The sequence below is a fragment of the Diorhabda carinulata genome, chromosome 1 (genome assembly GCF_026250575.1).
Source record: "Diorhabda carinulata isolate Delta chromosome 1, icDioCari1.1, whole genome shotgun sequence".
Taxonomy (NCBI): Eukaryota; Metazoa; Arthropoda; class Insecta; order Coleoptera; family Chrysomelidae; genus Diorhabda; species Diorhabda carinulata.
The window spans coordinates 37959700-37979463 of NC_079460.1; the positions used below are offsets into that span (position 1 = coordinate 37959700).

Genomic DNA, 19764 nt, shown 5'->3' on the forward strand with positions numbered 1-19764 from the left:
GTAACGAAAGTGCTTTTACGCAGCTAACGGGTTATTAGTTGTAAACGAATTATAAAATTATTTTTATGAGTATAATTACGAAAAATGTTGTTTCCAGCAGTTTTTTCTAGGAGCGAATTTTTTAACTCAAATGAAATGAAAGTCTGACAGCCACGATAGGTAGGAAACCCTTCTGTAAGGAGAAATTAGAAATCTGCTAAATTTTTAATTGATCGGTTAATGTTCCATTTTCTATTTTAATTAATTTATTTTAGCTTGAACACATCTTTTTTCTATTTAGGCATACAGTTATAATTTTATTCAAGGTTTTTATTGAATGCTTGAAAATTCAAAAATATATTTTTCAATTATTCAAACTTGTGATTATTTTTTGTAGGTGTTGATTCTTTAAAAAAATGAATATTATATTAGTAGTAATACGGAAACAAATAAAATAACTTTTAAGTGTTTTTCGATGAAAAATTAGTCTATTTTTGTTGGAATTAAAACATAAGTGTCTAAACTGACTAAATTTCTAAAAGGTCTAAAATAAAACATTAAAAAGATCAGTTACTAAATTTGGGTAACTTACAATTCATATCTATCTTAAGAGATGATGTCAATGGTGGTGTCCTGGGATTGTTGGATGCTTGACATGTTAGCTGTTTACCTACATCATGACGACCCAGCCTATTAACACGTAATTCACTACGTACTTGAGAAACTCCACCATTGTTTCCCAAAAATACACTAGTGTTACTAACTAGTACATCGTCCCTGTACCATAACACTATAGGCAATGGTTTCGCTGAAACAAAAAATAATTTCAACATACATTTTTGGTTTCAAAAACCCCATTTAGATCGGTTTTACGCAACTTTTTATCGTTTCTAGCCTACCTACGACCAACTGTAATCACTAATTCTCAACAGTTAGCTAGAGTCAATAGTAACACAAATTTGTATTCCTGATACTCATAGTTCTCCAAAAAAACTCTATTTACTTTTCTAATATATGAGTTACTATGTACTATCTATAGATCTATAGATATATTTTATCTCATTTATAATTTTAACATAAGACAATGTTTTCAAACAGCTATACACTAGAGATGGTGTCAATTAATAATAGGTTCCACAACTGTTAGGTTTTGTGAAGAAAACTTTATACATTATGGCATATTGCTACTCGATGTACATGGTATTTACTTACAAACAACAAATCTAACATTTTGTAGGCATGGGATGATAAAACATGAGGTTTCTGAATCTATTGAACAGTTACACTGTCGAAGTGGATAAACAAAAAATAATTGTGAGAAATCAGTCGTATTTTTTATAAATTAATATTTATCACAATTCATTCATTTGAAATTATATCAATTTCTTTACAATATCAAATCCATGCCATACCAGGTAGCGAAGTAACCGACATAATTAGTCCTTGCAAATGTATATTGATTATTACGAAGCTGTTATAAGAATTTGTTTGTCATCAAAATTACACTCTCATAAAGTGTCGGTAAATTATATCCAAATCATGAATAATTTTCGATTCAAATGTGATCGATTCTGTACCGATTATTAATGTTATATTAAATACTTAATACCTAATGGAATAATACGAATATTTATTATTGAGTCTTCATTAAAAGGCTTCCATCAACCGATAGTATTGTACATTAACCGAAGAAAGAATCCACTTGAGCTTGTGAATATTATTCATTTCGAGGATTCCGCATAACATGCACCTTAGGCTTTAAAAACATTTGAAACAATATATTTGAATGAGTTACTTCAGCTAAACTTCCATATCCATATCGATACCTATAAGTTGAAGAACAACACGAGACATTGAACATGAAACTTATGTTTCAATGTATTGCAGATCTGTTTCACTTTCATCGTTTATACTTATGGACATATTTTTTATTGAAAATGAATTATTGAACAATAACAATAAAGTCCGCTTGACATTGAGTGCAATATGAAGGAAGACGCAGTATATCTGAATCGGAAGAATACGCAGATGAAGGTCAGTAACTTAAGTAGCAACCATGATACAATGGTTAATTATATATAAGGCCAGAGCCTATTATAATATCAAAATCATTCTTTATATACAACAATAAAATGAATGTTGTATGTGTGCCCAAGTTGAAAATTGAGTAGTGGCAATAATACCAAGAATTATTTTCAATGGTCTATCTTAGGAATAGGAGAACTATTCAAATAACTGTTCAATTACCATTCAGAGTATTGATACAAATTTTCCATTCAAATTCCAATTGATTATTTATAAATGCAAATTTTCGCGAAAAGTGATGACACATTAAATTCCTTTAATAACCGGTAAAGACGAGAAACGCAAAATACTTAGATGTGGAATATGAAGCCGTAAAAATAAAAATATTCCCTTAACAACTAATTAAATTTAAAATAAGTTTGTGCAAATAGAGAATTCAGAGATAATGCTACTTTTAGAAGGTACGTTTTTGCTGAAAATTACCATTTAAGTGGTCTGTTACCTCTCCTTTAGACAGAGTCGGCGCAGGTGCTATTTATATAGTGAAATAACTTCTCTCCTCCACTTTCTTAATTAATGGGTAAAATTATATCAATATTTTCATGTATTTATTAAAATCAAATGAGTTTGATGGCGAATTTGGAGCCATCACTCAACAAACCTTATCGAATTATTATCGTATGACCTTTATGTGGCTTTGCTCGCGTTTTAGTCTGTTGAGATTGTGCTTCTTGGCGATAAGGCCTCTAATAGAACTGGAAGTTGATATAACTTTTGTCAAACTCCATAAGCTGTTTGCACATTGTACCAACTAGGTGAAATAGAAAAATCTATGAATGTTTGGGTTAATACCACGTAATTGGTAAGTTGGAATTTCTGGAACCGTTGGTGATATTCATACTGAATATAATGCTTGCGCTACTACTACACCAACACTCACAATCACACTGTCTGACATGCGGTTCGATAACCAAGTTATTGTCTTCGGAGACTTAAGATTCGGAGAGATAAAAATTGACGTTACGACTAATTTTATATCTTCATCAAAATATGATATTGACACTGACAATTTGCAATCAAAATAGAACTTTGTTCCAATAAGAAATGAATGAAATATTGATTAATATAAATACGCAAATTGTCAGTGTCAATATCATATTTTAATAAAGACTTTAGTTTACCTTCAGTGTCTGAAGACGATAACTTGGTTGTCGAAACGCGCGTGAGAAAGTATAATTGTGATTGTTGGTTGGGTGGTAGTGGAAACAGTTTATTCAATACTACATAATTTGGCCACATTTTTTGACGGTCGCGTGAATAGCGGTATATCATTTTATTGAGAATATTTTTGCACGACTTTTTTAAAATATTCCACTCAATAATTCATAAAAATGGGTTTTTGAAAGGTGGTTCTAGTTCATTACTTCTAGTTCATTCAATAGTATTTATTTTGCAGATATTTCAAATTATAAATGGTCGTATGTTATTGAATACCCTATATAATTTGATAACACTACATAAAGGTATTGTAAGATCGAGGATTATATCTTCTTAATATCCTGTAGTGTTTTTGATATTTATTTGAACTGTTTCTAACGGTGAATGAATTTATACACACTGCTCCTTACTTCTTAATTTATTCAAAAACTCACACTACAAATAATAAACTAGGCACTAAACACTAAACTACTCACTAGTTGTAATAATTATCCACAAATAAATAACTAACTTATATAACTTATTCATTTTAACCGGTTATGTTTTACTATTTCGATCCGTTAACTATGACATTCAATTATTTATACAAGCAGAATTTCTCTACAATTCGGTTCTAGAAAGTGAACAAACTAATAAAAAGTAAGCAAAAGAATAAACAGGCCATCTTGGAAATTGGTTGAATAAAAACAATATAGATAAATCGCCGCTTCAAATAAGTAATGAAAAACATGTAAAAAACCTTTCCGAGAACTACCGCATCCGCCAAACTACAAATAATAAACTAGGCAATAAACACTAAACTACTCACTAGTTGTAATAATTATCCACTAATAATTAACTAACTCATATAACTTATTCATTTTAACCGGTTATGTTTCACTATTTCGATCCGTTAACTATGACAATCAATTATTTATACAAGCAGAATTTCTCTACAATTCGGTTCTAGAAAGTGAACAAACTAATAAAAAGTAAGCAAAAGAATAAACAGGCCATCTTGGAAATTGGTTGAATAAAAACAATATAGATAAATCGCCGCTTCAAATAAGTAATGAAAACATGTAAAAAACCTTTCCGAGAACTACCGCATCCGCCAAACTACAAATAATAAACTAGGCAATAAACACTAAACTACTCACTAGTTGTAATAATTATCCACTAATAATTAACTAACTCATATAACTTATTCATTTTAACCGGTTATGTTTTACTATTTCGATCCGTTAACTATGACATTCAATTATTTATACAAGCAGAATTTCTCTACAATTCGGTTCTAGAAAGTGAACAAACTAATAAAAAGTAAGCAAAAGAATAAACAGGCCATCTTGGAAATTGGTTGAATAAAAACAATATAGATAAATCGCCGCTTCAAATAAGTAATGAAAACATGTAAAAAACCTTTCCGAGAACTACCGCATCCGCCAAACTACAAATAATAAACTAGGCACTAAACACTAAACTACTCACTAGTTGTAATAATTATCCACTAATAATTAACTAACTCATATAACTTATTCATTTTAACCGGTTATGTTTCACTATTTCGATCCGTTAACTATGACAATCAATTATTTATACAAGCAGAATTTCTCTACAATTCGGTTCTAGAAAGTGAACAAACTAATAAAAAGTAAGCAAAAGAATAAACAGGCCATCTTGGAAATTGATTGAATAAAAACAATATAGATAAATCGCCGCTTCAAATAAGTAATGAAAAACATGTAAAAAACCTTTCCGAGAACTACCGCATCCGCCAAACTACAAATAATAAACTAGGCACTAAACACTAAACTACTTACTAGTTGTAATAATTATCCACTAATAATTAACTAACTCATATAACTTATTCATTTTAACCGGTTATGTTTCACTATTTCGATCCGTTAACTATGACAATCAATTATTTATACAAGCAGAATTTCTCTACAATTCGGTTCTAGAAAGTGAACAAACTAATAAAAAGTAAGCAAAAGAATAAACAGGCCATCTTGGAAATTGGTTGAATAAAAACAATATAGATAAATCGCCGCTTCAAATAAGTAATGAAAACATGTAAAAAACCTTTCCGAGAACTACCGCATCCGCCAAACTACAAATAATAAACTAGGCAATAAACACTAAACTACTCACTAGTTGTAATAATTATCCACTAATAATTAACTAACTCATATAACTTATTCATTTTAACCGGTTATGTTTCACTATTTCGATCCGTTAACTATGACAATCAATTATTTATACAAGCAGAATTTCTCTACAATTCGGTTCTAGAAAGTGAACAAACTAATAAAAAGTAAGCAAAAGAATAAACAGGCCATCTTGGAAATTGGTTGAATAAAAACAATATAGATAAATCGCCGCTTCAAATAAGTAATGAAAAACATGTAAAAAACCTTTCCGAGAACTACCGCATCCGCCAAACTACAAATAATAAACTAGGCACTAAACACTAAACTACTCACTAGTTGTAATAATTATCCACTAATAATTAACTAACTCATATAACTTATTCATTTTAACCGGTTATGTTTCACTATTTCGATCCGTTAACTATGACAATCAATTATTTATACAAGCAGAATTTCTCTACAATTCGGTTCTAGAAAGTGAACAAACTAATAAAAAGTAAGCAAACAAATAAACAGGCCATCTTGGAAATTGGTTGAATAAAAACAATATAGATAAATCGCCGCTTCAAATAAGTAATGAAAAACATGTAAAAAAACCTTTCCGAGAACATCCGTACCGCATCCGCCAAACTTTAGACTCACCCATAATAACCGAACAAGACCGACTCTTCACAGTCTATTCCGTGAACGAGTTTGAAACAACCCTATATAGTTTGAGAATGCTGTATATTGTAAGATTGAGAATTTTTTGAAAAAATCTGGATATAGTAACTATAAAGGTTGTCCCATTTGGCAAAGCGTATGTTTACTTCATGATCACCCTCTTTATACAATCCCCTCTCAAAAGTATCAATGAAATACAGTTTATAGTTGAATACCTAAGATCTTTTTTGAAAAATTAATTGCGACGGTTTATTATCAAGAAAAAAATGAGTCTCATATCACAATTTTCCATATAAATGATAGAAAATCCTTACAATAAATAAGTTATGAATGAATTAATAAATATAATAATGACGTCCAAGCATTATGGAAAACCAATAAGAAGGATTATTTAGTAGTCTCTACGTAAAGTAAGTAAAGGAGTTGATGTGAAAGATTACCAATTTTTCACTAACCAGAACAACCAATCAGTAAATTAATGATATAACTGCAAAAGAGGTGGGATTCTAGCAATACTCTAAATAAATGTTGTATTCAAATAAAAATTCATATTTAGAAGACATCCTGTTTAGATATTCTAAATACAGTTGATTAATGGTATTGGATATCTTGGCATAATATACTAACTAGGACAACTACAGTAATAGTATCAAGTGTTTATCAATGTTCATTAGTAAGATTATGCCAATTTATTCCCTAATAATTATTATTGTAGACCGAAACAGCCATCGAAACATCATTATAGACAAGTAACTCTATAATTACTGAATAAATTACATTCATATTTGGAAATGATAAATCAAGGCAAAAATTATATTTATATTGTTAATATTTTATGATAATAACTGTTTGTGTTCAATATTTATTATTATGAAAAATTGATATAATAAATTATATACAATTTGGGAGAAGAATGAATGTAACGTTTAATTTTAATCTTTTGATGAAATAAGATAAACCTTTTTATAAATAATGCGTCTTTGAAATTCATGCACAAATTGGTGCTGCCTGCATATACTAGTAAGCAACTATAATCGATCGAAAAAAAGCTAATCAAATACATTCAAAATTAACTAGATGAAAAAGGATAGATAGAGAAAATACCAACAACACGGATAAGAAATATGCTGCGAAGAGTTCTAAAAACATTCCCGCGAGCGTCCTTGGTAGATTCTTTTTAAATCGTCAAGTGAATATGGAGAAATTTGTTTATTACCTCGTTGTTAGGATAGCAAGTAGTGTTTAGTGTCATGTTTTGTGTTTTTATGTCAAAAAAGTGAATTGATTTTACGTCTGACGTATTCATTGCTATTGAGAGGAAACTTTTTTCTCTAGCCCTTTAGCTACAGCAACTTTTTGTATGCAAAAGCATGTTGTAGATCATTTTAAAAAAACCTAAATGACGCCCTACCTTTTTCTGCTTATGTACTATGTGGTACATGAAAAATTAGACATTCTCACTGAATGTCACTATACAAATCGATTTCTTAGATAAGTCAAGCCGCTGTATAATCTATGGAACCGAAATTTGAGTATACGTTAGCTCTTTTGATCTATTTACATGAAATTAATTTCACTTCTCATTTTTCGTAGCCTATCTCTGATGAGCGCCTCAATTAAATGTTGCTGTGATTTTTGGGAACTGTATCAATAGATTACATCAACATTTGTATGGGGCCAATTGCCTCAGAATATCATACAGACAGCTCTAATCGAATTCTGATGTAATGTTATTTGAATGTCCTAAATAGATTCAAACTGCATTTTTTTGCCAATTTTTATGAATTTTAGATTAAAAAAGAAGTCAAAAGGTGGAAGCTACGTCATAGTTAACGCGTAGTGGGAGAATAAATGAATGAGTATTAAAAATAGTTCATGCAAGGCATGTCAAGGTGCAACGAGATCTGTAGAAACCTCACCGAGACTGTAGAAGAATCAGATGTGCCTCGTTTTCACTGTCGACTTTCCATGCGAGCTTTTTTGGTTTTGACTATGGAGCTTCGTTTCAGGGTCTCACTTAAAAACCAGGTTTTAATCGCCGAACCACCCAATTTCGCACAACATTGTATCACGACACGGTACTTAAGCTTCCGGTTTTTCACCACTTAGATACATGTACGAATACAAAGCTAAGAGTGAACTAATGATTTCACACACGCGAAAAAAATAAGAATGGATAGAGCAGGAAAACCACATTGTGTGGTAGAAATTTCATGAAATACGGACTAAATAAAAATTGGAATCTTGTATTATATTGATGAACGTTGATTAACCCATCAATTAAGAAATCAACAAATTCTCCTTTCATTCGATATTGACTTTCATAGAGTTTTATAGAACCAAAATAGATTAATTTAAAGTTCTATCATTAATCTTGAATAGAAAGACAGGCAGGATGTAGTAGCTCTCGGAAGGTATTGTGAATTGAAATGAAACAAGGAATTAATAATGTAGGTTGCCACAATTTTTGATTCCGTATCACTGTTTCAGGGGTTTCAGTTATATGATGGGTCGAATTAATTTTGAAATAAAAGTTTAGTATGAGCGCGAAGAGATCAATATTCTCACTCTATATTTACAGGAGTCGAAGAAGCCTAAAGTGATTTCTATAAAAAAATTTTGGTGTCATAATTTTTGTATTAATATTGTGTGGCTTACATTTTTGACAAATTAGCACAAGATACATATTCAGATAATTAACAAAGGTAGCTGAGATTTTTGGAGCAAGTGTTTTCTGCTGAAGGATATGGAAATTCAATAATGAATTAAAATACGATACGCCACTGTTTACGTTCTGAAATTCACACTGGATGCGCGGAAGGATAACTAATTCCACTCTATGCGTTTTCACACTAAAACTTAACCCATAACAATTTCCAAAGTATTTAAAGAGGATATGTTAGGAAGATTAACTGTCAATGATAAGATCCCCCCAGCTTATAACAGAACAGACTAAAAGATTGTATGAAACTCTTAACTTAGAACAGTAAAAGATACTAGGAAATTTTTAACTTCATTGATTTCTAATCAACACTAGTTGATAGAGCTGTTTGCTTTTGAACTATTCATATTTCTGATATACTACTGGACAATATTATTTCATTCATTCGATGTATTTATTCTCAACTTGAATATAGGGCTGTATATAAAATCACGCACGTTATCTAAAATTGAATTCAGACACCATTAACTTTCTTCCTGATATTGGTAGCAGACTCTTTGGGTTATTCAATTATTATGCAAATAGCGGCTATATACTTGTAAGGATTCTCCAAAGAAACGTTAAATACGTAAATAAACGAGTATTTTAGGGGTGGATCGTCGTTATACGCGATAGCGAAAATACATTCAACAGTAAACAAATTGGGCATAAATTTTAATGCAATACGTTTTGTAACGTACAGCGTGCTGTTTTAAGTATTTTTCACAAGTGGTATAAAGAGTTTTTCAAAAGATGTAGTTTATTATGTTCAGTTTATAATGATGAATCCGAATAACTGTTATCATTTTTGGCTAATCCAATTCTTATAAATAGCAATAAAGTTACTGATTAAGCTGATGTACGTTTCTTTTTTAAACAAATTTATAATTAACCCTCATGTCGACAAACTAATCGAATATCATATATTTATATTTCAATCTAAAAGAAAAATCAAGTCAACACAATCAATTAATAAAGTATCTCTGAAATATAACGCATAAAATGAAAATATAAAACTTGGATCTGATATCATTCATTTCAGTTTATAAACAACATATTCCTTGAAAAAATTATTGGAATGAATGTATAGAATAATTAATCTTTGGGGCATGTAACTGGATTCAAAGGAAAATTACTACTTCAATCCTTCCAAAGATAAGTTTTTGCTCAGTTTCTAGTGAATTTGAATAATATATTTCGTACAATCTACTTTTTAATTAATATCATTTAAGTTAACCAGTATTAATACAAAATTGATAATAAAGGTCATCCATTTAAGTTGATGAACGAAAATCCTTCAAGTCAACTCATTTGTTTTTGATGACTAAAACGTTTTAATTAGATTGCAGAAAGAGTTACACCCAATTTCACCTACACTTTAGGATTTGGATGCACGTCGTTTGGTTATTGACGAAGGTACCAGTCGAAATCTGACTACAATGTACTACTTGTAAACCCAATTTTTGTGATACAAAATACCTATTAGTATATATACTTCCAAGGTATCAGTTTGATAATATTTGAACTAATTTTTTAATTATATTATCTTTGAAACATTATGTATATACGGTTGTAATATTCATTCCCATATATTTATTTCTCCAAACAATAAATCGATGGATGTAACCACAAGTAATCGTGTTCTATCAATAAGAAAAACAACATTGAAAGGAAATCCGCAGAAACTTCTTCGATACCATCGTCAGAACATCGAGAATGGGCATTAGAGACAAAGCTCGACCGAAAAGTTTTCACAATGCTGAAATATCATCCGCAAAGAACGTATCTTTCTTCTGCAATGGTTCATGTTTTGCTTTCCCCATTAGTCTCTAGAGTAATCTAAATGCTGCAATCTGTTTGGGAGAGGTCAGATTGCTTAGCGACGCAATGCCAGTGCAGAGTTGGCTTTACTAGTTTTAGTTAGAAATAAATTGGTTCAAGGGGAATAACAAAACTTTCCGACGCGATTATGTACGTTTTATTGTAATATGCATTTCAACTTTTGTTATAACATTTATTTGTACTTTGATCAAATTCGAACATTTTGAATTATTTAATTACTAACATTGTTTGATGATATGTAGTATATTGTTATATTGTAATAATAAAACATGTAATAGCACTGTCTAAAGGTAGCTGGTTTTTATTTAAACATAATTTTTTTTTCGATTCCCTTTTTTACAAAACTGAAGCTGACGATTATAATAGGCATTTCAAACAGAAAACCAATAAAAATCTCAATCCACATCGACAATTAATAAAGGGTAACAGACAGACTTCACACATTTTTTTGTTGGTTGACATTCTTGAAAGGCTGTCAGAATTAACAAACCTCGATTCAACAATTTTACACCAAATAAACGTATGGATATATGAAATATGTGGAATTTTAACAAGATTTTGATAATTTAAAAATGTTCGTCATGATTTTATACGAGTAAAATAAGCGTCAGTCAAATAAATCCAATAATTATATAATTATTTTAATAAATTTTTTTCTGATATTCCATTAATATAATAAAAGTCAATTAACTTAAAATACTGTGTATTCCTGAAATAAGTTCAAATTACTTATTAATGGGAGGAAGGCATGGTAGAGGAAATTAAATCGACTGAAGCGTTCGCAGTGGTCACTTTGAGCATTACGGGAGGCTATTATAACCGAAATTATAAACAAATCCACCTTAAATTTTTTTGTTTGTTCTAATTATAATAAATTAAATGAAAATGGGTCACCAGAGTTAATGTGTAGTGCAAATTTTATAAATTTTCAACCGCTACATAGAAAATAAATCAACGGAATAGATGGATAGCTGCAGTTAAGAGGTTTAAGTAATGTATAATCATAACCTTATTGTTTACAAAAATAATAATTCGAAGTATTGTAAATATTTGTAAAATTGTTAAGTTTAGTATAAGTAAATCATTTTTCTAGAATTCTGTTATAAAAAAGGAAAACTAAAATTTATAAATGAATAAATTTTAATATTATAAAAATGCAATGATTAAAAAAAAAAGGAATTACAGTGAAAAAATTTTTATTTTGCAAACAGTTTAATTAATACTGTGATAAAATTAATAAAAAATATAATTTTTAGCGTTGATGGATCACCGTGGGTTACCAAGCCATATGATTATATTTGTAGTGATCATTTTATTGGAGGTAAAAAACTGAATGTAGAAAAATTGCCAAAAACCTACAAAAATCCATAACTCCACATTGAATGTCCGCGCCTAGCTCCTCTCAAACTCAACCGATTTAAGTGTTCAAAAACTCAAAAGAAGAAGGTGTTTCAGCGAGTCTTCTTAAACCAAAACGAACCCTGTAGCTGTTTTAGAACCTGCGATATAGTTCTTTGAATATAGAAAAATTGCCAAATACCTACAAAAATCCATAACTCCACATTGAATGTCCGCGCCTAGCTTCTCTCCAGCTCAACCGATTTAATTGTTCAAAAACTCTAAAGAAAGAAGGTGTTTCAGCGAGTGTTCTTAAACCAAAACGAAGTCTCTATCTTGAATAGAACCTGAGATATTGAGGATAGAACGTGTGTATGTGAAAAACTCCCGTAAGTAATGTACAGGGGGAAATCGCAATTGAGCATAACTTGAGAATGGTGAAAATTAGATGAAATCCGTTGGTTGATGGCTGATCTGTGCATCAATACCTTTCATTGATAAAAAAAATTAAGCAAATCGGTTGGGTAGAACGCCTGAACGGACTCGGAATGGAAATCATCAATTTTTTTAATATATAAGATTGCTTTTTCAGTAACTAAGTATAAAAATACTGTATTGACTTTTTCACCATTATACATCATAGAAAATAAATTATATAAAACTATTTGCAAGATCATTTCCAGTAAAGCTTCGTTTTTCAGATGTACTTTCATCTTCTTTGTTACTAGTATCTAAATTATCAGTCAAAGTTTCGTAGATGTTCCTCAACTTCTCTCACATGTCCAGCAAGAACAAGATTTTTACCCTTGGTCATAGTTTCTGGTTGAAATTTTATTTGATGGCTGATGGATTGAAGTCCTGTTTTAATAATAATATCCATGTCTTTGGTTTAACTGAAAATAATTAGAAAATTGATTAATTAAGCAAATATTTACTTATTCCATTTAAAAAACAGTTTAAAGCAACTTAACATTATATATGTTTACTGCATTCTGTTATATATTTTATCATTATACTTACTTGTGTTTTTGGCTTGTTCAAGATAATTATAAAATTGTAGTAAGTATTAAATTGTTACATTTATTTTTGATGACTATTTATTACTATTTATTATACTTTTATTCCAAAATTTTCCTGTTTACTATTAAAAAACGTAATAAAACATGCTCTGACAGCCTTCCGTAGTTCATATTCACTGTGGCGTTGTAGTCAAACTCGGAGCGAATTGGTTTAGTACTGGTTTCTAGAAGCTGTGGTGTTATTGCGTTTTCTCAATAATTTCGCGTCTCAAATAAACGCGGCTTTCGGGTTTGTTAGAGTATTTTTCTCGCTCTAACAAATTTCGTAGTCGTCTCACTGTTCGTTGACAAGCAAAATAAGTGACAGAATGATAGTATACGAAGCTTTGTATCACTGAAGTTAGCGAACTAACAGAACTATGCTGGCAAAAGCAATTCATTTATTGATAAATATGAATTAGAAATGATCCAATTTTTTTATTTGTTTACATTCTAAAACCAAATTGTCGATGAATACGTTCTATATAAATAGGTGTTTGTTTATCTTCGAATAAGTAAGTAGAAGGTGTGTATAAACAAATTAATACATTAGGAAATGAAAATAACTGCGTAATGATAAGTCTTAGCGCATAGTTCACTAGATGGTCATTTCTTTGGTGCATTTAGTGTATAAATAAAATAATTAAGAAACACCGTGTGTATAAATTCACCCCACCTTTAATAACTGTTTAAAAAAATAACAAAAGAATTGAATTCCTTCACTTTTAATGATACACAACTCCAAATAGTGTAATAGAATTTGTATTGTTTTGCCCACACTAGTCTAGTTTTCCTCTGAATTTTTGTTAGCAAAGGCTCTTCTTTTTCCCACAAAATACTGATGCAAAAGAAGAACGAAAAGGAAAAAAGTAAGTTTTGTGGCCCAGATTATTGAATGCTCTCTTAAAAGTTACTGCCGAAAAATTTCTGTCATTGCATTATTCTATATTCCATTATAATTAGCATGCCCATTTAGCTTGATAAGTTTTTAGCGCATTTTGGGATAATGTCTTCAACTTCCAGTTATCACAATGTTCCAAATAGTATATGGCTTTCCTAGACCCATCGTTCCCTTAATATTAGTAACTAAACAAATCATTCAACATAAATTGCATCCTAATATCTATTTTGCTGAATACTATGCAAATTATAAAGAAAACGGTGTTTTGAAGATAAACTTCCAGAAATATTACATCTCTTCTTAATATATGATGTAGTAATATTAAATTTTCAAATATAAATTATTGGATGATATTTTAACGGTATCCATAAATTATCAACCTTTTCATATTATGTAACTGACGAGATATTCCATCGAATACATTTTTTTTAATAAAAAGCTATAATAACAGATTTGATAAAAAATTTAATAAATTGTGGACGAGGGTCTGAGGAATTCATCTAAAATTGAAGAAGCCCTTTTTCTCATAATTCAAAGAATCTTCCATGAAAACGAACAAGAAGCCAATAAAAATCCAAATTATCTTTGTCAATTAATATTTAACCGTATCGATCACTTATATTTAATGGGAAAATTCATTATTTCTGCATCATTCCACGTGATTAAAGAGGGTTTCTTTGGAGTAAAATATTCATAATAAAGAAACATACAAATTCAAAATTCAATACTCTCACATTGGTATTTTTGCATTTATCTATATTTATATAAAAATAGGGTGCTTGCATGGTTTGAGACAAAAATAGTTTTGGATACAACTTTTATTATACATTTTTCAATTCTTCGATCAATATTTATAGAGAAACAAATTATTAAAAATTCAAAAGTAAACACTGAACATATGATTCAAAGTAAGTAAATACGACAGTTATTCTCCCGGTTATTCTAAAATAAGCGTTATCTTTAATTAATTAATTAATATGAAAAATGGTATAAGAATCGTGTTTTGTGCCATGATGTAGAAATATCACTACTAAAAAACATTATAACGTTTAATTTGATGACGAGAAATTCGAATATACAACAAAAATAGTTTGTTGAAAGTGTTGGTCGTTTTGACATCCTGCGAGATGTAATTATTTTTGTTGCCAGGATCATTTTAATGTACGTAATGAACTTAACCTATGAAAGATTTATTCACTTTATTCTTATATATAGAAAAATGTCTTATTTATTAAAACTTGAGCTTGAAATAGTTGCACCTGATTTCGCTTTCTTAACACGATTCTCAAATGTGGTCTGGGGTACTGAATATGCCTTTGAAACTTTGAAATAGCCCATGTTTCCATTTATCACCTCTTGAATTGCAAGGTGCATGCTCTCCTCCGACCAAGACTAGCGATTTGTTTTCCGTTCATAATTACTAGCCATATTATATAAAATATTGAACAAAATGTGTTGTAACTCCGTTAAAATTTATAGTTTCCTTCTACAAGATATATCATTACATGGCTTAAAAAGTAATTGAACCCATAGATATTTACTTGAGCTTATATTATCAACGATTTTAGACTCCTCACAAAAACTATTTACCATTAAATTTCAATAAATCGTCCAAAAAATTAAATTTTGTCTGCAAATACATTCGATTCACCTTCCTCTAAGCTACTAAATAGAATCATGCCCAACGCGGTCGACCACCTCCAAATGCTAACGGTCGAGACAAAGGCACGAATGTGGGGGTACCCCATCTTATCCGACTACCCCATTTTATCCAAATACAATATAAGAAATATGTATAAATGTATAGAAATAATAAAATTTTACTTCCAATAATTGATTAAGATTTTCGGTGATTTTTGTGTGAGTTGTAGTGAATGATGTTCGTAAGTCGTTATGAATGTAGTTGAATATTCATTGGCTAAAATATAAATGACAATAAATTTTATAGGTTGGGTCATTATAAGTGAAGTTCAAATTTATATATAATGGCGTTGAATTTTTATAGAATTTGTTATTTAAAATCTGAAAGATGTGCATAAATTACACTAAGGTTATTTAAATCAGTTTTCTTAATAATACATTGATCATTTTGGGCAATATATGTTGTTTTTAAAAATAAACGTTTTTGTAGCTTTTTTCTGTTGTCAAAATTGGCAGGTTCATAATTCATATTGTGTCCTTCATGACCAATGTACTTTTTTTCACAATTAAAACAAGGTATTTCATAAACTATGTTAGGCAATTTATTGATTAGTGTTTTATATTTTACTTTAGTAAAAATAGATTGAATATTAAGGGTTTGATTGTACGCTATTTTAATATTGTGTTGTTTAAAGATTCCAGAAAGTTTAGGAGTAACTAATTTAATAAATGGTAAAGGTGTATGAATATATGAAGTAGAAATGACTTTTGAAAATTATGATTCAATGTTTATGTCAATGTCAGATGAATTATACAAAGACCTAAATAATTTAAGTAAAATTTGTAGCTCTATTTTGTAAATTCTAATAAAACTAAGTTTACTTTAGGCTTCTAATAATGGGAATTTTCCAAACAAATAACCAGAAATATATGTGATTTGGTTGATATGACGAACGTTAGAACAAAATCAAAATCAAATAATAAGTATAGAAAAAAATGTGAGTAGTATTTCATTAGAAAATAATAATATTAAAACAATCGATATTAAACTAAATGGATTTAGTTAAGGATGAGAGGTATTTGTAGAGCAATAAATTTTGGAATTGGAATTAAAAATAAAGAAGTAACAGACCAAAAAGTATAACTTTAAAAACTTTTCTCCCAGTTTATTCTAAACTGCGCTTAATTTTTTTATAAGTATCATAAAGAAAACCTACAGATATGCAAAGTAAGAAAACCTTTACTCTTTCTTGACAGTGACACAAACAAAATTGATTCTGATATTTTATAAAACTGCTGAATTGTGAATGAAAAGTTTCGCGGTCTCTCTCTCTTAATACTTGACAATTTCTCTTCTTTGTATAACTTCTATTATATTTCCTCCAATACTGGAATGGAATAATGGAACTATTGGAAAAGTATTTCAAATCTTATTTTTAGATTGTTGAAACATATCAACGGTTCCTCTGAAAATGTGTCATTATTGATTTTATATTATTTTGATAACTGTATCATTTTTCGTTATGGACTTGGTTGCCTCATTTTTGTGGAATGAAATTCATGATATTTCATTTCATTGAGGGTTTTTTTTAATATTTTTTAATGTGAATATTACCATTTTCTATACAGCTCAGTAATTAAAACTGCTACATCTTCTCACCAATTTAAAGTTAATTTCTTACTCCATGCTATAGGTCTGTTGGTCCAAGTATTCCTAAGGACACACTACAATATCAAAATATTTCATTAAACTGAAATCTAAAACAGGGAGAAATCAAATAAGTGATATATAAAATGTACCTTGTAATTATTGTGACGATGTTTACATACATTTGAATATTTAGAAAATGTATTGAAAAGTCATTGGTACGATGAAAAACTGCATTAAAAAAGTATGAAATATCAATAAAACGTACATTTAATAACGAAAATTTTTGGAATAATCAAATACAAAAAACATTCTCGGAAACGGTAAAAGCTCTCAATGGTAAAAAAATTCTACACAATTTTACTAGCATTTATTATTGATTTCATAATTTTCGATATAACTATGAATAATTCAATTGAAGGATGCTACTTATTTCTGAGATATGACAAATAAGGATAAAATTTCGTGTGGTTGAAACTAGATTTTTATTTTGATATTCATGTAATAGGTGATCTAATGATTGATAAAGTTTTGTAAATTGTCAATGTCAAATTATGTTTTGATTAAGAGGTATATATCTGTTTTGATATTTATTTTCAATTAAAACAGACCTGAAATCAAGATTATATATAAACATTTGTAATAGAATTGACTGCTATCTATAGACAAAGAATGTTATAGAGTGAGTAAATATTTCTCACATATAATTGCACAAAGGTCTATTTGATAAAATTACTACATTTTTGTTTTATTGGTTGTTATATTCATATGTTATTTCCACTGTTCTGATGTGTCTAATAGAGAATCGTCCCTGTGTGAGTCGCATTCATTAATTTTTCTAAGATAAATGTTTATCTGAAGTTTTTATGATTGTACTCGTAATGTAAAAAATTTCAGTAAATTCACATTTTTGTCACATATATATATATATATATATATATATAATGAGAGAGAAAACAAATTAAAATAAGTTCTTTATCACTGAATCCGTCTTTTTGATATAACTCTATTCACAAAAAAATGCAGAAAAGATTGAGCCCATCTATGGAACGGAGATAAAATTTATTTAAAATCTATTCTTTACGAAGAAGCTTTTTCCGTAAATTCAACGAAGCCATCGGAAGATCTGAGTCCGAACAAAAAGCCAATAAAAATCTCAATTTGCCTTGTCAATTAAACTCTTACCTCCAGAAACATCGCATCGAAGCACAAAGGAAGCCCCTTCAGCAAAAGGACCCACGAACGTTGTTAGAACCGTGCCGGATTCGTCCATGATCGTCATTTTCTGCGGAGGAACTGGAAAAATTAATTCGGAATTAATAAAAAATTGATAAGTGCCTTTTAAAGATTAAAGTGTTCAATAAAATCGTTCAGCATCGAAGAAATTATTAGAGGGTGAGTTGAACTTTTGTATAATTCAATATATAAAATCAGTTGGATGCATTATCAATATATTATACAATATTGGTACATTATTCAGTCTTACGCCAATTTTCATTAATTCTTCAAGCAAGAAGCAAAGGTTTCAACGTTTATTTTCAATAAAAAAAGTGAAAGTCATATTCAAATTAGAAATTTTTTATGAGAAATTTCAATTAGTACAAAAAAATATAATCTCTTACTATTGGTACTCTATCGAAGATGTCGAGGAACAGAGCATAACATAGTATTTGTGATGCCGAGATATTCCCGCTGGGAGCAAGTCTATTTCGGAACTTGTAACATTTATTAATGTAGTTGAATTTATATTTGGGATAGTAATCGACCAGAAGTTTCGGGATAATAGGTGACAACCTGTTGTATCCAGCCATGCTACCATTGAAGGAAAGGACAAACCAGATTATTCTGTTATCTCATACATTATTAGAATAATTCTCATGTTTAGATCAATAGCTCAAGGCTTTTTACTTTATCTGTTTTCTATCAAGAAATTTTTCTTAGTATTCAGTGTAAAAAACTCATGAAAGAGTAACCATTATCAAAATAAATTAATTTCCCACCAGTGAAACCTTTCGCCCTCATGAAAGGCAAAATCTCTTGAGCAGACACAAAGGATTTTAGGAAAAAGTAGGGATTCCGCTTTGATATAATGATGAATGGACGGATTGTTTTGAGGCATTACATTTTTTAAATGCTGAAAGAAACGTTTCCCGTACGCAATCCTTCATTTTTGACCTCCCACTGAAGTTTGGTATATTTGAAAATGAATTTTGGTGGAAAATGGAGAAAAATAATTTCCATTACTTCGAAGTTACTAATTGAAACATTAATTTAATCATACAGAATAATAATACAGAGTCTTAATTGTTTCAAGAATAAGTTTTATGAATTATACCTAACAAAAAAAATAAATCCAGATATATTGAGTAGGGAATTCAATGAATTGTTTTCATTAAATCTATTGTGGTGCTGTCTTGTTGGAAAAAGAGAGTACTAATTATCATTTTCCATTAAAGGTGTGAGATTGGAATCAACAGCATCCTCCAATATTTTGAGATATGTTTCTCGGTTTAAATTTTGTGAGTTCACCTCCAATTCACACTTTTCATCTAATAGTATGTTAGGTATGTACTATATGGAACATTCTAGAATTTTCGTTATTCTCATAACGAAAATTG

The 19764-nt window shown here is 29.6% G+C and overlaps 1 protein-coding gene across 1 annotated transcript in view; it reads right to left on the reverse strand.

Moving 5' to 3' along the window:
- LOC130898348 (hemicentin-1-like) overlaps positions 1-19764 on the reverse strand; it is a 310568-nt gene that overhangs the window by 42705 nt on the left and 248099 nt on the right. The window contains exons 6-7 of the mRNA XM_057807610.1: positions 18332-18442; positions 572-787 (exon numbers count right to left, since the gene is read on the reverse strand). Coding sequence (XP_057663593.1) covers positions 572-787; positions 18332-18442 — 327 coding nt within the window. The remainder of the gene's footprint in view (positions 1-571; positions 788-18331; positions 18443-19764) is intronic.